This window comes from Ptychodera flava, chromosome 3 (genome assembly GCF_041260155.1).
Source record: "Ptychodera flava strain L36383 chromosome 3, AS_Pfla_20210202, whole genome shotgun sequence".
Taxonomy (NCBI): Eukaryota; Metazoa; Hemichordata; class Enteropneusta; family Ptychoderidae; genus Ptychodera; species Ptychodera flava.
Window position 1 is genome coordinate 4,601,033 of NC_091930.1, and position 19,847 is coordinate 4,620,879.

The 19,847-nt window shown below is 39.1% G+C and overlaps 2 protein-coding genes across 2 annotated transcripts in view; both read left to right on the forward strand.

Moving 5' to 3' along the window:
• The window catches only part of LOC139129460 (uncharacterized), a 180,746-nt gene that overhangs the window by 24,426 nt on the left and 136,473 nt on the right, over nucleotides 1–19,847 (forward strand). The gene's annotated exons all lie outside the window — the stretch shown is intronic.
• On the forward strand, nucleotides 571–1,698 carry LOC139130299 (uncharacterized). The gene is made up of 2 exons (XM_070696053.1): nucleotides 571–775; nucleotides 1,235–1,698. Exons 1-2 carry the CDS (start codon nucleotides 571–573, stop codon nucleotides 1,696–1,698), a joined length of 669 nt encoding a protein of 222 aa, XP_070552154.1.

Genomic DNA, 19,847 nt, shown 5'->3' on the forward strand with positions numbered 1-19,847 from the left:
TACCTTAGTAAGGAATGGCCAGCGGTACCACTGCACTGCAAGCCACGCATGCCATAAATATACCCTCAGTGACACACGCGTGTTTTCACGAGGTACAGTATTGTGGGCTTTTTCCAAACGACAATATTAGATTTTAGTAACCGACTGCTTGTACGCTGAGAAGTGTGTATATCTTAAATTATAAATTACTGCAGACTAGTATGCATGTCTGGTATCCGTGTAGTTAATGAGGTGAATGGGAATAAGTATCGGCCATTGCGTTTCCACTGTCGCTCGAAAATACAAAAAATATTTGCTTCTTGGGGACTTCCTAAAGACCCTTGTCTGGCCGACCGAACATACATGGTGGTGCATACATACATGGGAGGGCGCTGTGTTCTGCAATCTACGGAAGCAGATTTTCGTAACGCTCCGAATTATCGTTTTTTTCCTACCCAACCAGGGTGAGTTTGCGCCAAATCTTTATTCATCCGTTACTATAACGCTCCAAGAGCAACCGTTTGGTAACACAGAGATCGTTTTGATCATATTGGAAGCAGAAATCGTTATTTTTGTACCAGTCAACTCAACATGGCCATGGAGAGTCGAGACAAAGCCTTGTACGCACAGGTGGTTGCCAATACACAGAATACCAAAGGCAAAGAAGACAAATGCCAAGTCCTGCCGATCTTTCTCAAACAATCAGACGTTGTACCAAGAGAAAGTGATCACTGGCTACAAGGGGAAGAGGTCCTAGCAGCCATCGCCGAAGTTGTCACGATTGACAGCCTTGGAGGTTTGCAACGTATACGGGGCCTATGGCGGATATATCTGAATGACGAAGCCGATAGAACAATATTGCTTCAACACGGGCTAGCACTTCGGGGTAAGTCTGTTACGCTATGGGGAAGAAACCCATTTCGTAAGGAATGCATATAGACTGGTTAAGATTGACCATCAAAGATTTGCCTTTATCGCTTGATGATAGCGCGATCACTGCCACTCTTACCAACATGGGTCTCAAGTTAAAAACAGACATAACTCGTCTGAAGTGGGGGTTCGGTGGCAAACTGACTAACATCTTGAATGGAGATCGCTCTGTTTTTGTGAGAAGCCGAAATCACCATATCAACTTTCGTCCAAATCGGAACTTTCTCGGCTAAGATTGTATGTAGACAACCCACGGCGAGCTATCAACAACGCTGTGGTAAATGTCTTTGTGAAGGACATACCAGCTCTACTTGCACAAAACCAGCGAAGTGCAGAAAATGTTCGCGAGATGGTCACCTTGCAAGAGACTGCCAAGCGAACAGGAAAGTCGCAGCCGATGATCTTTTGACCAGGCAACCTCAAAAACAGGTAGATGACGGGCCGGCAGAGGCAGAGAAAGAGGCAGAGAAAGAGAAAACTACAAAAACTGTAACTCAGAAATCATCCGATAGAAAGGCACAAAGTTCCATACTTGCTTTTCTACGGGAAAGCAAAGAAAATCAGTCGGAAATAGCTACATCACTGGAAAATCAACAAAACGATCAAGGCGAGACAGATATCGATGACGGAGACGCAACAGACGTCAGCGGGGAAGATGAGCGATACAACACGTCAAGAGAAGAAGTCTCAGAATTGTCGGCAGAATCGCCGCGGTTAATCACATCAACAGCGGTGAAGACAACAGACAAGAAGAAGAAACGGAAAAGACGACGAAAGTTACGATACTAATGAATAACTGTTTTAACTTTATTACCCTGAACGTCAGGGGTTTCAACGAAAAAAGTAAGCGACAGCATATTATTCGTTGGCTGAAATTCCAGAAGGCAGATATTGTGGTTCTGCAAGAAGTTCACGGATTGAAAAAAGACACTGAAAAGTGGGAAAAAGAATGGGGCGGTAAAATCTTCTTTTCCGAAGGGGACAATTACAGCAGAGGCACAGCAATATTGATCCATCGTAATTTACATTTAGACATTGACACCGTGTTGAACGACAGCAGTGGCCGCATTATCATAATAAACGGCAATCGCAAGGGTTTCAAAATGTCAATCTGTGGTCTTTATGCCCCTAATGACATGAAACAAAGAAGAGAATTCTTTGTCAAGCTCAATGATTACGTCAACGATAACTGTTTGTATGAGAACATAATTTTGGCAGGTGATTTCAACTGTGCGTTGGACAAATCCATGGATAGAGAATCAACGACACGCCATTCAAATGACAGCTCTACAGTTATTCTACGGAAATTTATTCAACGATTTCAAATGTGCGACGTTTGGAGAAAGTCACACCCGGCAAAACGCCAATTCACGTGGCGCAGACTCGCACCATCGCCAGTTCACAGCCGCCTGGACTACGTTTTCCTTTCAAAACACCTTATCCATCAAGTCATAAAGAGTGACATCAGACCTGCCGTCCAGACAGACCATATGGCTGTGTTCATGAAAATTCGGTCAAGTACTGATAAGCGGGGGCTGGAACGTGGAAATTTAACAATAAACTGTTAGAAAATGATGAATTCGTGGCAAAGGTAAGAGAAATCATACAGAACTGCAGGGGTAAGAACTTTAGCAGCAACCAAATAAAGTGGGACTATTTAAAGGGTGAGGTGAAAGAATATGCTGTTGAATTTACAAAGAACGCGACAAAGAGATGCAACAAAGAAGTACCAAACCTTGAAAAGCAGCTAGAAGAATATGAAAAATTAATGATAAACAACCCATCGGATGAAAACATACAGAGATACAGTGAAACAAAGCAACGGCTGGAGAAATTATATACACTACTATCGGAAGGCGCACAAATAAGATCACGAGCAGCGTGGATAGAAAAGGGAGAAAGAAGTACGAAATACTTTTTAAGCTTGGAGAAACGCAATGCCGCGAAGAAAGAAATCAGAGAATTGGTAACAAGAGAGGGAAAAAGAGTGTCAGATACAGAAGGAATTCTTCGTGAACAACGGGACTTTTACAGGGAACTCTACCAACAAAAGCAAAATGAACTGACACTAGATACGTTTCTGGCGGACACGATAATATCACAACTATCAGATTCACAACAAGAACTGTGCGAGGGACTTCTTACGGAACATGAATGTTTCAATGCCCTAAAAAGTATGCCAGGGAACAAGTCTCCAGGTTGCGATGGACTTACAGTCGAATTTTATCGTTTCTTTTGGAAAGACATAAAATCTTTTGTTATTTCGTCATTGAATGAAGCCTTTACTACTGGGGAGCTTTCAACCCTACAAAAGCGTGGTATGATATCACTTTTGTTTAAAAAAGGTGACGAAAGTGATTTAAATAATTGGAGGCCTGTGTCTTTGTTGAATCATGATTATAAGATTGCCACGAAAGTATTGTCAAATAGGCTGAAACGGGTTTTACCCTTTCTTATTGGTCGAGACCAAACGGGTTACATGAAAGGTCGTTTCATTGGCGAAAATATTCGTCTTATCTCCGATGTCTTACACTTTACGAAAAAGAAAAATACAGACGGTGCTATTTTGTTCATTGATTATGAAAAAGCCTTCGATAGTGTGAATTGGAATTTTATGTTCGATGTTCTGAAGCGCTTTAATTTTGGTGCTAATTTTCTTCAGTGGGTTAAAGTATTGTATAACAATATTTCGAGCTGCATTAGTTATAAGGGATGGTGTTCTGATTATTTTTCACTTCAGAGGGGAGTTCGACAGGGATGTTCCCTGTCAGCTCTATTATTTCTACTTGTCATTGAAATTCTTGCATGTAAGGTGAGACAACACAAACATATTTCTGGCATTTCTGTTACGAATAATAACTCTGCGAAAATTTCATTACTTGCTGATGATACTACTGTCTTTGTTAAAGATAAGAATTCTGTTAAAACTGTTCTACAGATTATGGATAGCTTTTATAAGTGTAGTGGATTAAAAATGAGTAGTAAGAAGTCAAAAGCAATGTGGGTGGGGAAAAGCAGAAACCGTACTGATAAAGTTGACGGCATTGTGTGGACAAATGAGCCAGTGAAAACTCTTGGTGTCTATTTTGGGGATGATGTTGATAAATGCAAAGAATTGAATTGGGCCAATAAGATTGATAAGTTGGAAAAAATTTTAAATGTTTGGAGAAGAAGAAATTTAACATTCTATGGGAGAACAGTTATTGTAAAAGTCTTTGGCATCTCACAGATCATGTTTTTAGCTTCTGTAATCGGGATACCCAATGATATAAAGTCTGTAGTTGAAAAACTTGTCGATGATTTTGTCAAGAAAAAACGCCCAATTAAGCAGGCAGTGCTTGAAAGAGATTATTACAAGGGCGGTGTTAAGTGTCTTAACATCGACAAACAGATTCGTGCCATCAATGCAATTTGGGTGAAAAGGCTGGTTTCGGGTAAAGACAGCACTTGGGCTGCCATACCATGGCATTACTTCAAAATCGATGAGTCATGTGATCTACTTCAACAAAATCTGTGTTGGAATTCATTGCCAAAACAAGTTGTTTCATTACTTCTGTTTTTACGTCAATATTTTGAATGCTTGGTACACAGCAAGCGACAACACTAATTTAAACAGACATGTAACACAAAAATGGTGTAAGAAATATCACATTTTTTACAAGTCGCCGATTGGCGATAATTCACAATACGGGCTTTGGACAGAAGGGCAATTTATTCCACTGGAAAAACTTACTTGTAAGATCATTTACTGTACCCTCTTACAAAATCAACGTTTAGAATGCTGATAACGCTAATAAGCTTGATAAATGGTATACTTCACTTGGTGCAAACCATTTAAAATCCAAAGTCTACAATCAGGCAATCTGGGAAAATATTTACTCGTGCACAAAAGAAACAAAATTGAGAGAATTTCAGTGGAAATTGCTGCACCGGTTATTACCATGTAATAAATATTTGTTTTATTGGAAGAAAATTGATTCCATGAACTGTCACTTTGTCAGGTACCAGAATCTTTAGAACACAAATACCTGGATTGTCAGATTGCTAAAAATCTCTGGAGGAGAATTACAGGGACTATTTGTAATTATTTGAATAGAAATGTAACTTTATCCAATACTGACATTATTTTTAATTGTAACACAAAAAAATTTGTTGGCAAAAAGTTTGATGGCGAAGTCATCAAAGTGTTGATTTTGCTTGGAAAATGGTCAATTCATAAATTTTGGCTCGGTGACAAGAGTGTACCCTTAAATGTACTGTTCCGACACGAGTGTGTTATGAGATGTAAAGTGGAGAAAGTTTCACGAAGAGATGAATTCGTAGAAGCTTTTGAAAAAATAATAGATTTTATTTAATTTATTTGTATTTCTTGCAAGTATAGGAGTTGTTGTATAACATGACCGATGTGAAACTTCCTGACAATTTTAAATAAAAGATAAAAAAAAACAAAAAAACATACATGGTGGTGCTTCCACTACACAGAAAAAACAGCTCATTGGTGTTAAATGCAGGTAACTTGCCAAGGTGTCACAAATGAAACTTTCTAGTAGTGTAATCATGCTTTTTGTAGTTTAGACATTGTTTATTTAGCAACAGGACTTTTCCAAATCGTGTACCTGGCTGGTAAAAGTAGCCGTTCTAACCATTTTTATGACTCAAAAGCCTATATACTGGTAAGGTGTCAATGATTGATCTCATGTCAAGACATTGAACTGATCTAATATTTTTGGAAAAAACATAGAAAATTGTAGAATACTCAAAATTGCTATCCCTGTTCGCTGAAATAATTAAAAGCTAGTTCTTAAAAATGTCACTTTTTTACTACTTGGATATGTAGGGCCTTATGTTGGGCCCACTATCTCTAAAAGTACATAAAATTTGAAGGGAGTTTAAATATGAAAGATTTTTTTCCAAATATTTTAAATGTTATTAGACCAAATCAAAGAAATTACACGCGCAGCTTTTACTTTTGCCAACATCGAGGACTTGACGTGATTGTTTCCAACAGGTCATCAAAGAGACTGGCCAGAGTCGCCTAGCTTTTTTCTGTAGCAGTTACAGGCTTGCCAACCCTGCAGTTTAAATGCCATCATTTCTTCAATTTTTCGTGTTAGCATGCCCACAGACTTGGAGCAACAAACATAAGGTAGTATTGACCGTTTTTTCGTAAATTTTCCAAAACAAGACATCGTTGAGAGTGATTCAAAAGAATGTTTTTTTCAACTCTAAAAGAGATGTCATTCTTGTAGTCATATAAAGCATCGAAATTGTTAAAGACAGTGTACCGCAATCTGACTCTCTGTTCAGATATATTATCATTGCATTGCTTCCTTTGATTTGCTTATATAATAAAAATATAATATACTTAAAAGGACTTATGAAGAAATGGTCTATTACTCTGTTCTGTGTTGCATGACGTCAAATGAATTAAGATACTGTATTGTAAGACAAAGACGTTGAGCTATGAAACACAAAGCGTTATTTAATTGCTAGTGTCACCAATCAAGGGATCGGCGCTAACATGTACAGTTCGTTTATATTCTGTAAAAGAACTCACGATTCAGATCCATTGCATAATGCGCCCACTCTTTGGTTCGAACACTGGAGGCGCTATCAGTCTGAATGTCTAAGCGCTGAACATGCACTGACGATACATGCAAATCTCCAAAAAACATTTATCTGTTAGTAAATGACCATGTGTTTGAAACGGATAATCTGTATAATAAGGACAGCAGCTTGCCTAGGTATATTGTGATACACACGAATGAAAACTGTTTTGAATCAGAAGGACATATCGTTCCTTCACATACTGTCAACCAAGCTTCTCACGGTCATCGATCCTTCACGACAAGTCGAGACGGAGAACAACGTTATTTATGCCGGATTCTGAACGAAACAGTGCTTCCAAATGTAAACAACTTCAGAAACAACTTCTGGTCATCATTTTTCTTCGTGCTCCCATTCTAATATTTGACCCTCTCTCTCTCTCTCTCTCTCTCTCTCTCTCTCTCTCTCTCTCTCTCTCTCTCTATCTATCTATCTATCTATCTATCTATCTATCTCTCTATCTATCTATCTATCTATCTATCTCTCTCTCTCTATCTATCTATCTATCTATCTATCTATCTATCTATCTATCTATCTATCTATCTATCTATCTATCTATTTATAAGTTCAGAAGTTATAGCAGTATCAAAGAGTTGATGACAACTGCTACATTGCTGCTTACTTAATTCGTCAACAGCACCACACGTGATTGATGTGCCCATACAAGAGACACTTGCACTCATAGTTGAAAGAGCGGGAACACTGAATGTTTTGCTAGCATTTTATTTGTGTAGAATCAGATGTGAACATCAGTAATGGTATATAAAAAGCAAAAATAACAACATGCACACGGAAAGATTAAAAAATACACGACATGTAAGTAAAGAAATAGTAAGTCATTCAGATAGGTAGAAAACATTTTACTTCGCAAACATAATTGTGCATAACATGTTTACTATAAAAAAAATAAAAATAAACGGGAGTCAGCGAGGACTCTATCTTGTGCCGCGCAACAACTGGCGTTTTTAACAGACAAAACACACAGACAATGTAGCAAATGTCATAAAATCTTTTTTTATTGAAAAGGAGTTCTTGCGTTACCAGGACTGACTTTTTTGAACGTATTGACTTCATCGTGGAAATTTAGACAAATATATCCACGTCTTGAACAAAAAAGAAAAAGAAAAAAGTTATACATTAATATTATCAATGTTTTATCCAACTCAGAAATGAAGCGATGGTTATCCTTCTTTGGGAACAACAACTGGCACTGAACACAGAAAGGTCTATGGTAAAACACTACAGATAGTCGCTAGTGTGTGTGGGCGGGGGGGGGGGGTTAGAAGAGTCAGTCATATTAGATGACAGTGTTCTCGCTAAAAATTCATCTGGACGTTTATAATAGACATCCGGTGATGACAGCGACATCGAATATTATGCATAAGGTGAATAATACAGACAAAACGATGGCAGCAATCTATACTGAGCTGCTTGAGTTGCTGCGGTGTTGTTAGGTTGATCCTGTCCTAGCCCTGCGTACGATGCTGTGTGTTCCAGGCGTTATACGGACCCTGGGAGGCCGTGTAAGACCGGGAACACACAGCGTTGTACTCAGGGCTATTGCTGCCCCTGTTTTTGCTTGAGCTACATGCTCAATTGACCAAGGAAGTTTGTGTAGATGGAGACGCAGGAAACGTGATACCGCGTCGTTCAAGCTCTTTTTGTACATTATTTAACGGATTTTTCCTTATATTCTCAACTCATCATAGAGAACTTTGTGTCACATTAAGAATACAAATTCAATCATTTTTTTTTATTTGTGGGATTGATTGAATAGGCGGTGTGCCTTTGATGACGTTTAGTTCGGGTGTTATGTTTTAAAAAAATCAGTGGCTGCGTTTATTTTGTTGGGAGCCAAACTGACTCGGTTTTTGTAGTAAAATTTCAACCACTTTCAAAAATACTTCCTTCAGAAAATACTAGCAAATATTGGTGGCTTTTTAGAGAAAATTGTGATTCGAATCTGTGAAAAGTCAAAACGATCAGAGTGACAACCATTACGTAAATGCAACAACTTGTACTTTATGTTGTTTAATGTGTTTATCAAAATACAAAACACTGACGAAAGATAATATATATATTATATATATATATATATATATATATATATATATATATATATATATATATATATATATATATATATATAACTAAGTGGCCTTAAGATACTAGTACTGAGTTTAATGTTCAATAGCAACATACTTTTTTCACCTAGTGTTAATGTGTCGCTATCTAAAACCAGTTACATTGGCAATAGTAAAACATATTACCTTCGATATACAATTATCCATATATTTCAAAGAGAGCCCAAGTTATTCATCTCTACAAAGGGGTAGGGGTATGTTTCCTACAGATGAGAAAAATTATCATACTAGACAACATTTGTAACTTTAACACTTTATTGGTATTGTTCAAAAATCCCCCGTTGTATGCATGTTTAATTATTGTTTCGAAATCTTGTTGCCATGTAAATTCTTTAGCTTTGCCGACATAAGAATTTGCGATATCATGTCGACAAATCAGTTTTAGCCAGGACTGGAGTTCAGTGTTAAGCAACGTCATTGAGTTCTGCACAAAAAAAGGTTGCGTTGATGAGTTCAACTGCGCATTTCGTTATGATTCAGGGAATAGAACAACAACAACAACAACAACAAAAACAAAAACATTGCAAAATTTAGATCTAACAGAGCTTTAATCCGCTGATCTTCGAAGAGAAAGGCATTCATTTTGGTAAATCATGAGACCATTTTTAAGCAGTGCTGCCTTATGGAGAAAAAGCCAACTGATCCCATTTCATCCCCTTAGATATATGGTATTCATAATAGCAAGTGCAATAATGCTAACCCTTAAACATTCGGCATGCACAGTTTTGAACTAGAGAAACAAATTACCTAATATTTGCCGTCATTTGACGTTATAAATGACCGCCATCCTCATGTTTAATCCATGGGCAAAATAGAATTTTAGATTTTATAAAAGCGCTAAAACGGTAAAAGTTTTGATTACTCCTAGAGCTTAAACTGAACCCCCTACAAGCGATAAACAAGAAAGTATTGTAAAAGATTGGGAGTCAGAATATATGTAACCGAGGTGCATAAAAGCCGATACTACGTCTGTTCATTGGTTAATAAAGACCAAAAAACAAAACAAAACAAATAACCAAAGTTTTTTTTTTCGGTTTTAGATGTAACACAATTTGGACTGTTATTTGATTTCATAGAAAGAAATTTGGAGTTTTGAAGTAAGAATAGTTCATCTTTTTTAACATATAACACACCTTGAAAGGGAAAATGCTACAAGTTTGTGTACGGTGGCCCAAAACTACCTGTTCTCCGCATGCAAAGTCTGCGTCGCATTCAATTTTTTTCTCTCACATATGTCTCCGCATTCAAAGTCTGCGTCGCATTCAATTTTTTTTCTCTCACATAAGCTTATGTCTCTGCATTCAAAGTCTGCGTCGCAATCAAATGTTTTTCTCTCACATATGTCTCCGCATTCAAAGTCTGCGTCGCAATCAAATGTTTTTCTCTCACATATGTCTCCGCATTCAAAGTCTGCGTCGCAATCAAATGTTTTTCTCTCACATATGTCTCCGCATTCAAAGTCTGCGTCGCAATCAAATGTTTTTCTCTCACATATGTCTCCGCATTCAAAGTCTGCGTCGCAATCAAATGTTTTTCTCTCACATATGTCTCCGCATTCAAAGTCTGCGTCGCAATCAAATGTTTTTCTCTCACATATGTCTCCGCATTCAAAGTCTGCGTCGCAATCAAATGTTTTTCTCTCACATATGTCTCCGCATTCAAAGTCTGCGTCGCAATCAAATGTTTCTCTCATATATGTCTCCGCATTCAAAGTCTGCGTCGCATTCAATTGTTTTTCTCTCACATATGTCTCCGCATTCAAAGTCTGCGTCGCATTCAATTGTTTCTCTCCTAGATGGGCGTCGCAGTCAGTGATTTTGTCAGCAATACATGAGGGCGCTGGCAAGTTTTTGTGAGCGTGACCCTCGCTCCATGACCCATGATTGCATCCGGAAAAAGTATCACTCTTTCAGTGTTCGGATCGCGAAAAGCTCATTGATTTCGAAGGTAAGTGACAAAGTTATTCATTGTATTGTAAGCTTATGGGGTTAATGATCTAGCCACCGTCTAGCCCTGGATGTATTGGCAGTTGTGGGACGGGCTGCCGTTTTACATTCGGACGCTCATGTGGGACCCATTATGATGCGCCCATATGGTGAGCAGCGTACCCCCTTGGCTAGATCATTAACCCCATAAGCTTACAATACAATAAATTACTTAGTCACTTACCTTCAAAAATGAGCTTTTCGCGATCACGAACACTAAAAGAGTGATACTTTTTCCGGGTGCAATCATGGGTCATGGAGCGAGGGTCACGCTCACCAAAACTTGCCAACGCCTTCATGTGTTGGTGACAAAATCATTGACTGCGACGACCATCCACAGGCGGCCCAATCACTATTAATAAAGCTTATTATTGAGTTTTTCTCAGTTTTCTCTGTCACTATCAGTCCCTCTCCTTTACTTCATGCTCTGACTGATCGTAGTAAATAAAATAAATGACTATATAGCCTAACCTAGCCTCTTGACTCTTTATTTATTTTACACCCCATTACAAGGATGTTTATCTCTCATATACACATCTTGTAATTAATTAGTCACACAACTAATTATGCAAATCCGTGGACTTATCAAGGGTTGGTCAACATTGGAAAGATAGAGATGTAAATGAAAAAGGAGTTTTAGTAACCTTTCCTATCTTTCGCGATGTTGACTAACCTATAAAATCCCTGATAAGTCCACGGATTAGCATAATTAGTCATTTTGACTAATTAATTACAAGATGTGTGTATATGAGAGATGAACGTCCTTGTAATGGGGTGTAAAATAATAAAGAGTCAAGAGGCTAGGTTAGGCTATAAAGTAATTTCTTTTTGTTTCCTACGATCAGTCAGAGCGTGAAGAAAGGGAGAAGAACTGATAGAGAAAACTGAGAAAAACTCAATAATAAGCTTATTAATAGTGTTGGGCCGCCTGTGGCCCATCTGGGAGAGGAACAATTAACTGCGACGCAGACTTTGAATGCGGAGACAAATGTGAGAGAAAAACAATTGAATGCGCCGCAGACTTTGAATGCGGAGACATATGTGAGAGAAAAACATTTGATTGCGACGCAGACTTTGAATGCGGAGACATATGTGAGAGAAAAACATTTGATTGCGACGCAGACTTTGAATGCGGAGACATAAGCTTATGTGAGAGAAAAACATTTGATTGCGACGCAGACTTTGAATGCGGAGACATATGTGAGAGAAAAACATTTGATTGCGACGCAGACTTTGAATGCGGAGACATATGTGAGAGAAAAACATTTGATTGCGACGCAGACTTTGAATGCGGAGACATATGTGAGAGAAAAACATTTGATTGCGACGCAGACTTTGAATGTGGAGACATATGTGAGAGAAAAACATTTGATTGCGACGCAGACTTTGAATGCGGAGACATATGTGAGAGAAAAACATTTGATTGCGACGCAGACTTTGAATGCGGAGACATATGTGAGAGAAAAACATTTGATTGCGACGCAGACTTTGAATGCGGAGACATATGTGAGAGAAAAACATTTGATTGCGACGCAGACTTTGAATGCGGAGACATATGTGAGAGAAAAACATTTGATTGCGACGCAGACTTTGAATGCGGAGACATAAACTTATGTGAGAGAAAAACATTTGATTGCGACGCAGACTTTGAATGTGGAGACATATGTGAGAGAAAAACATTTGATTGCGACGCAGACTTTGAATGCGGAGACATATGTGAGAGAAAAACATTGATGCGACGCAGACTTTGAATGCGGAGACATATGTGAGCGAAAAACACATTGATTGCGACGCAGACTTTGAATGCGGAGACATATGTGAGAGAAAAACAATTGAATGCGACGCAGACTTTGAATGCGGAGAACAGGTAGTTTTGGGCCACCGTACAAGTTTGTGTATTTGGGATCGCGATTTTGAAGTGAGGAGTTTTAAAATTCTAAACGTAGCAACATACGTTCGACGTGAGCAGTTTGGAGTCATGCCATGACCATTACGGCTTCCTTAATTTGGCAGCAATGGATCTCTGTGACTAAATTTTCCTCTGTCATTGACATATTAAAAAAGGAATACGCCCTCATCTGAACGTCTGATAAGGGCTTCTTCCACCATTACCATATACAGACAGGTAGCCGGTAGATGCAGGTACGTTCAAAGCAAGGGCTGAAATGGGAACTCGACCTGAGAGCAGGTATGGATTTGGCGTAAAGTGGACCACTCGATGCTAATGTATGAATAAATATTGCCTCCTTACATTCCTTGAACTCGGCGACACGCGAGCACCGTGGCGGGTTATAAATGGCCTCTATTGCTATCTAGGTCACTGGGGCTTTCCGCCCAAACAAGGCGTTGCTTCACTCTACAATAAATTACTATGGTGTCCAATCCATGCCAAAATTACTACTTTGATTTTACAACACAACATGCCTTTCCGAATTCTATTTTACAATTCAACATGCTATTTCACAACACAACATGCCATTCCGAATTCTACTTTACAATTCAACATGCTATTTCACAACACAACATGCCATTCCAAATCCTATTTTACAACTCAACATGCTCTTGCCAATTTCATTTGACAACACATCATGCACTTCCAAATCCTATTTTACAACTCAACATGCTCTTGCCAATTTCATTTGACAACACATCATGCACTTCCAAATCCTATTTTACAACTCAACATGCTCTTGCCAATTTCATTTGACAACACATCATGCACTTCCAAATCCTATTTTACAACTCAACATGCTCTTGCCAATTTCATTTGACAACACATCATGCACTTCCAAATCCTATTTACAACTCAACATGCTCTTGCCAATTTCATTTGACAACACATCATGCACTTCCAAATCCTATTTTACAACTCAACATGCTCTTGCCAATTTCATTGACAACACATCATGCACTTCCAAATCCTATTTTACAACTCAACATGCTCTTGCCAATTTCATTTGACAACACATCATGCACTTCCAAATCCTATTTTACAACTCAACATGCTCTTGCCAATTTCATTTGACAACACATCATGCACTTCCAAATCCTACAGTGGAATTTGATCGAGTGTCCGTTTTGCCTTGCAGAGCTCGACAAACATGTTGCTAATCATTAGAAAAGTAAACATTTGCAACAAATTGAGTCTTTGATGTTAGATTATACAGCGCGCGCGGCGAACGTTTCCCACACACTGTCTAGTCTACACTCATTACAGTCGTTTCAGCATGCCACTCATGCACAACAAGCTTGACACCGCACTATAGCTATAGTACATCATCAAAGTTTTCTTTCAGCTGTTTGTGTACTTTGATTTGGTACAACAGACAAAATTCACTGGCATATTTTTCGAGTGTCGGATCTATATCTCGAGGAAAGTCCTCAACATCAACCGGACTGACCCTGGGCGTTTTATTATAGTAGAACATTGTATTTCTTCACTGGGTAAAGAATATTTTGAAGGCTGCAGAGAGATATCACCGTCCCCTCAATGCTAACCCGTTGCCGTGTATGATGTTGCCCGGGAAATTAAGTGCCAAAATATTGTAAATTATTTCAGAAACACTGGGTGTGTTATTCAATGGCACAAAATGTACCGTGTTGATTGAATTGCACTTGCATGTGCAAAATCTTCAAGTCTATTTTGTAGCTCAGAGAAGTGTCAATTGAGAAAGTTTCATTTAGCTGAGATAAAAGATAAAGCGGGATTAAAGTTTCATGCAGGAGAGTTTAGCATTTTCTGGTTGACAATATTCAGTGTTGTATGGTGTCAAACTTGTTGATAGAGTAGACTGCACTGGCAATGCTACAGACTGCATGCTGAAGGAACTGTTGTCGTGATTGCTGACATCGAGAGAAGAAGAAAAGTTTTTTTAAAAAGAATTTACTTGTTTCTTCATAAAGTTCCCAATTTAAAAGTAAACACCTAAAAGAAAACTGGTGATGTGCATGTAGTGCAGTGTTATGTTTGTTGTGAGTGACATGCTGAAACGACTGCAGTGATCGTGACGAGACAGTGTATGGGAAACGTTTGCTGCGCGCTGTAATCTAACACCAACCAAAGACGAAGACTCAATTTGTTGCAAATGTTTACTTTTCTAATGATAAGCAACATGTAGACTCGTCGAGCTCTGCAAGGCAACCGGACACTCAATCAAATTCCACTGTATTTTACAACTCAACATCCCATTCTCAAGCTAGCTCTGCGGAGCAGGGCAGTGTTACTGGCTATCGAACACGATTCAAAATGGCGGACGCGAAATGGTCCCCTCGCACAGAGAGAGAAATGCGAACTTTGCACAAGTCTAAAAACGCAGCTTAGCACATTGTGTATCTAAACAAGATGAGCGTGCTCGAAAACTAGGATCGATCACGATTTTAAATTAAAAATTGGCTGTTTTTGGAAAAAAAACTGCGCGTTAAAATCAGCAGTTTTGTCTATTGTGCACCGTGGGAGGCTTATCGTGTGCGCGGCTCATGTGAAAGACCGGGCAAGATTCACCCTCAATCATAAGTATCCGCTGACCTCCCTCCGAGCTCAGACATTATCTCCGTTCTGTGACGGAGCAGGTCGTACAATTTTCATAGTTCATTGCGCATGCTAAGTAGACATTGCCAATATAATCTACAAGATTTTTCGCTTTACCTTGTAAAAGAACCTTGTTTTACGGGGTACCAGTCAACTCGCACTTTTTCCAACCCGCCCAGAACCAATTCGCCCGATTCCAACTCGCCCGATATTATTTTGCAATTTTATGAGTACCTGGTACGCTAGGTCTGCATGGCAGGGCTGTGTGTTTACCGGCGTTATACGGAGGCCGTATAACGCCGGTAACACACAGCCCTGCCATGCAGAGCTACTGGTACGCTTGCTGCGAATCGGTAGCCTTTGCCACTCGGGTAGCTTGGTCATTGGAGTGGAAGAACATATCAAAGAGTGGCAGGGCTCGTTTCGCAGCAACTGGTACGCATAAAACGTTTTATTTCTAACAACAAATATTTCTAACATAGAGAACCACAGGTGCGGCTTGAAATATGTGCCAACACGGAAACTTTTATTTGCGAATTTCACGTTTTGCAAATCTCTTGAAAGAATAAATTTCGTTCGGCTTCTTTACGTATAGGGATAGTTACTGTGAACTGGCTCACTTCTTTAGGAACAGCAGGACCGTCTTTCACGAGTTACTGGCCTGGCATGACATGAAAATAGCTGGCCTCGGGCCATCGGGTTAGCGTACATGGAATCTACAACACCCTATCTCAAAACAACGGGCGAGTTGGTATCGGGCGAGTTTGAATCGGGCGAGTTGGCTCTGGGCGGGTTGGAAAAAGTGCGAGTTAACTGTAATTCTGTTTTACTTTACCAACCCTTGGAAGCTGAGGAAAAACCCTGTCGCCAAATAGAAAACTTTCCCCTGAAAGGAATTTATTTAATTTCCTACAACCAAATACCTAATCAGTGATATTTTAAAAAGTTGTACGTTACGGTAAAAAAGCAGAGAGGAAATTCTTCCGTACTGATTTCCTGCATTATTATTATTATTATTATTATTATTATTATTATTATATTATTATTATTTTGTGGTTTCCAAAGCTTACATAAAACGAAAAAGACTAACATTTTGACAGGACAGGAAACGCCAGCTGAAAGCCATATGAAAGGTGTTGCTAAACACATATTTTCCGCTGCAAAAAGTTTTAATATTTTATTAAAGCTCGGCAGACAGACACTTTATGAAGTTCACAAGCTTAATTTTCAATTTTGATAAGGGGGTCAAAATTATCTCAATGGCAATTAAGCAAATATTTACAACGAAAACATCACGAGATTTCTAAAAGTTAACAGTATTTGCGAATAGAGGTCACTTTCGCAATTTCCAAAGTTATTTTGTGAACACTTGTCAAGGAAGTGTTCGAAGATTAAAGAAAACTCCTCCACGGCTTTCATTTCATTCTCTCCATTGTACAACATACATTGTGATGCAAATAGATACCAACTTTTCGATGCTGCTCGTCGAATTATGAGATAAAAAAGTTGACACAAGAATACCTTGAAAAGATTACAGTAGCGTGTAGTTGTGACACGAAAATAGTTTGCAGCAATCTGTACTATCTGACCGCACCAGCTATGCGTGTAACAAAATTATTTAATTATCTCAGAACTGAGTAACCTGCACTATAGCGTTAAACTCCTATTTTGTTAAGAAACGACGAAATCATCTCAATTCCAAGCATTCTTCAATATGCTCACGGCTATCTATTGTCTTCAGTTTCACTTTGCTGCAATCTGCATAGCTGTGATATCGCAGCGGTACTTGTGGCGTGTATCGAACGCGCTCGGGTCATTGAGGTCATCGCCACTGTGGCGATGACCTCAATGACCCGAGCGCGTTCGATACACGCCATACCGCTGCGATATCACAGCTATACAATCTGCAATATCCGACAATCTATGACTCGGCTCCGAGTAACCTTCACTAACGTTAAAACTCCGTCTAGGCTAAAAAAATTACCAATCCGTCTCAGTCTGCAGAATCCTCCAATACACTCAGGACCACACATAAGAAAAGTCAATCACTTTGCAGCTATCTGCAAAGGTACAAAAATTATTAGTCTCAGCTCGGAGCAAACTGCACTGACGTTAAACTCCGTCAAGGATGAGAAATTACTGATCTATCTCAGGCCGTAGCATTCTCCAATACACTTAGGACTCTGGGATCAAAGTCCACAGATATGAAAAGTCAATCACTTTGCAGCCATCTGCAATATCTGACAAGCTTTGTATAGTACAAAATAAAATAATGTCTCAGCTCAGAGCAAACTGCACCAAGTTAAAACTCCGACAATGAAAACAAATTTCAAATCGCAGTCTGTTGCATCTACAATAAACTCAAAACTGTATCTACAGTCCATACATACGAAAAGTCAATAGTTTGAAGCCATCTGCAATGTCTGACACGCTATGTATAGTACAGAAATTATAAAATGTCTCAGCTCGGAGCAAACCGCACCAAGGTAACAATCCCGACCATGTAAAGAAATTTCAAATCTATGTCAGTCCGTTGCATCAACAATAAACTCAGAACTCTATCAGTGACGTCTGGCGGTTCGCCTGCAATGAGTCGAGAGCCTGTGGGCAAAACCACTGGTTGCAACGCAGTTACTCCACCGAAAACAATCGGTTTTTTTTCACCCAAAATTGTGATCGATCTCCTATTTTGAGCACGCTCAACTTGTCTAGATGCACGATGAGCTAAGCTGTGCTTTTGAACTTACACAAAGCCCACTTTCATCTCTCTATGCGATGGGACCATATCCGTATCAGATGCGCCATATAGTAAATCTCGGTCTTTCACGATAAGCCTCCCACGGTGCACAATAGACAAAACTGCTGATTTTAACGCACAGTTTCTTTTCCAAAAACAGCCAATTTTTAATTTAAAATCGTGATCGATCCTAGTTTTCGAGCACGCTCATCTTGTTTAGATACACAATGTGCTAAGCTGCGTTTTTAGACTTGTGCAAAGTTCGCATTTCTCTCTCTGTGCGAGGGGACCATTTCGCGTCCGCCATTTTGAATCTTGTTCGATAGCCAGTAACACTGCCCTGCTCCGCAGAGCTAGCTTGAGAATGGATGTTGAATTGTGAAATAGGATTTGGAAGTGCATGATGTGTTGTCAAATGAAATCGGCAAGAGCATGTTGAGTTGTAAATAGGATTTGGAAGTGCATGATGTGTTGTCAAATGAAATTGGCAAGAGCATGTTGAGTTGTAAAATAGGATTTGGAAGTGCATGATGTGTTGTCAAATGAAATTGGCAAGAGCATGTTGAGTTGTAAAATAGGATTTGGAAGTGCATGATGTGTTGTCAAATGAAATTGGCAAGAGCATGTTGAGTTGTAAAATAGGATTTGGAAGTGCATGATGTGTTGTCAAATGAAATTGGCAAGAGCATGTTGAGTTGTAAAATAGGATTTGGAAGTGCATGATGTGTTGTCAAATGAAATTGGCAAGAGCATGTTGAGTTGTAAAATAGGATTTGGAAGTGCATGATGTGTTGTCAAATGAAATTGGGAAGAGCATGTTGAGTTGTAAAATAGGATTTGAATGGCATGTTGTGTTGTGAAATAGCATGTTGAATTGTAAAATAGAATTCGGAATGGCATGTTGTGTTGTGAAATAGCATGTTGAATTGTAAAATAGAATTCGGAATGGCATGTTGTGTTGTAAAATCAAAGTAGTAATTTTGGCATGGATTGGACACCATAAAATTACCATGACGCGAGCAACTGTGACTTTATCCACGTTAATGCAGTGACACGCTACGCTAAAGTGAATTCAATGAAGACGATAAAAGTCAGCCATTAAACTAATTACAACATAGTCAATACTTGTGCCATGGTTACCATGTTGCTTACTTTCATTGGTCAGATATAAGTCACGTGATAAGGGCTAAGGTCGACTAGCAACGCAGGACAGCAAAGGCCACTGAACTCCGTTCATGAAAGGTAAGTAACTATACGTATATAAATTTGTCTGCCATAAACGGTTTTGATGCCGAACAATGCTCCTAAAAGGCAAACCGAAAATGCGGGCGTAATAATCATAACCGTTGTGCTGAAATACTCAATTACAAATCTTTTATCAAAAGTCAATTTCTGTTCCATGTTTTATGTATACCCTACTCTGATTTCCGACATTCAACTGGGACTTTCCCGATGGCGAACATTGTATACGCAGGGCGGAAACATTGATATTTCCGCACGTAAGTAGGACAGGGACCTCTGTTTCCCTATTTAAGCCATAGGCATAGCTGAATATTATATATTCATCTCCTAAGCACATTCTTTTTCGCTATGGACGGTGTTTGGTAGCCTCTGTTTGGGATCAACACCATACGCTGCAGCTAGTCGAACGACTATTTGTATGAACTTACCGTGTATTTGGTTTCAACGTTTGTACGTGACAACGAGAAATCCCTAGGCAGCTAGACGGCGTATGTTATTTTAGGCTGAACTCAGCCATCGATTGTTTAATCGTTCAGCCACATGTCCTGCGATATTACTAAGATTCCATTGGTGCATACAGCGACTTGCACGCACCATGCCTGTAAGGGCAAGACTGTAAGGTCATGAACTTATTGTAAAAAATGAGGTCACTGTTTCTATGGGACGGTGTACGGGCTATTGCAGCAGATTGTGAA

What these genes read in the sequence shown, in the direction of transcription:
- LOC139130299 (XM_070696053.1), top strand. Translation starts at nt 571, where the DNA reads ATGGCCATGGAGAGTCGAGACAAAGCCTTGTACGCACAGGTGGTTGCC. An exon ending in CACGATTGACAGCCTTGGAG is followed by an intron (nt 776 to 1,234) that starts GTTTGCAACGTA and finishes GCACAAAACCAG; the next exon opens with CGAAGTGCAGAAAATGTTCG.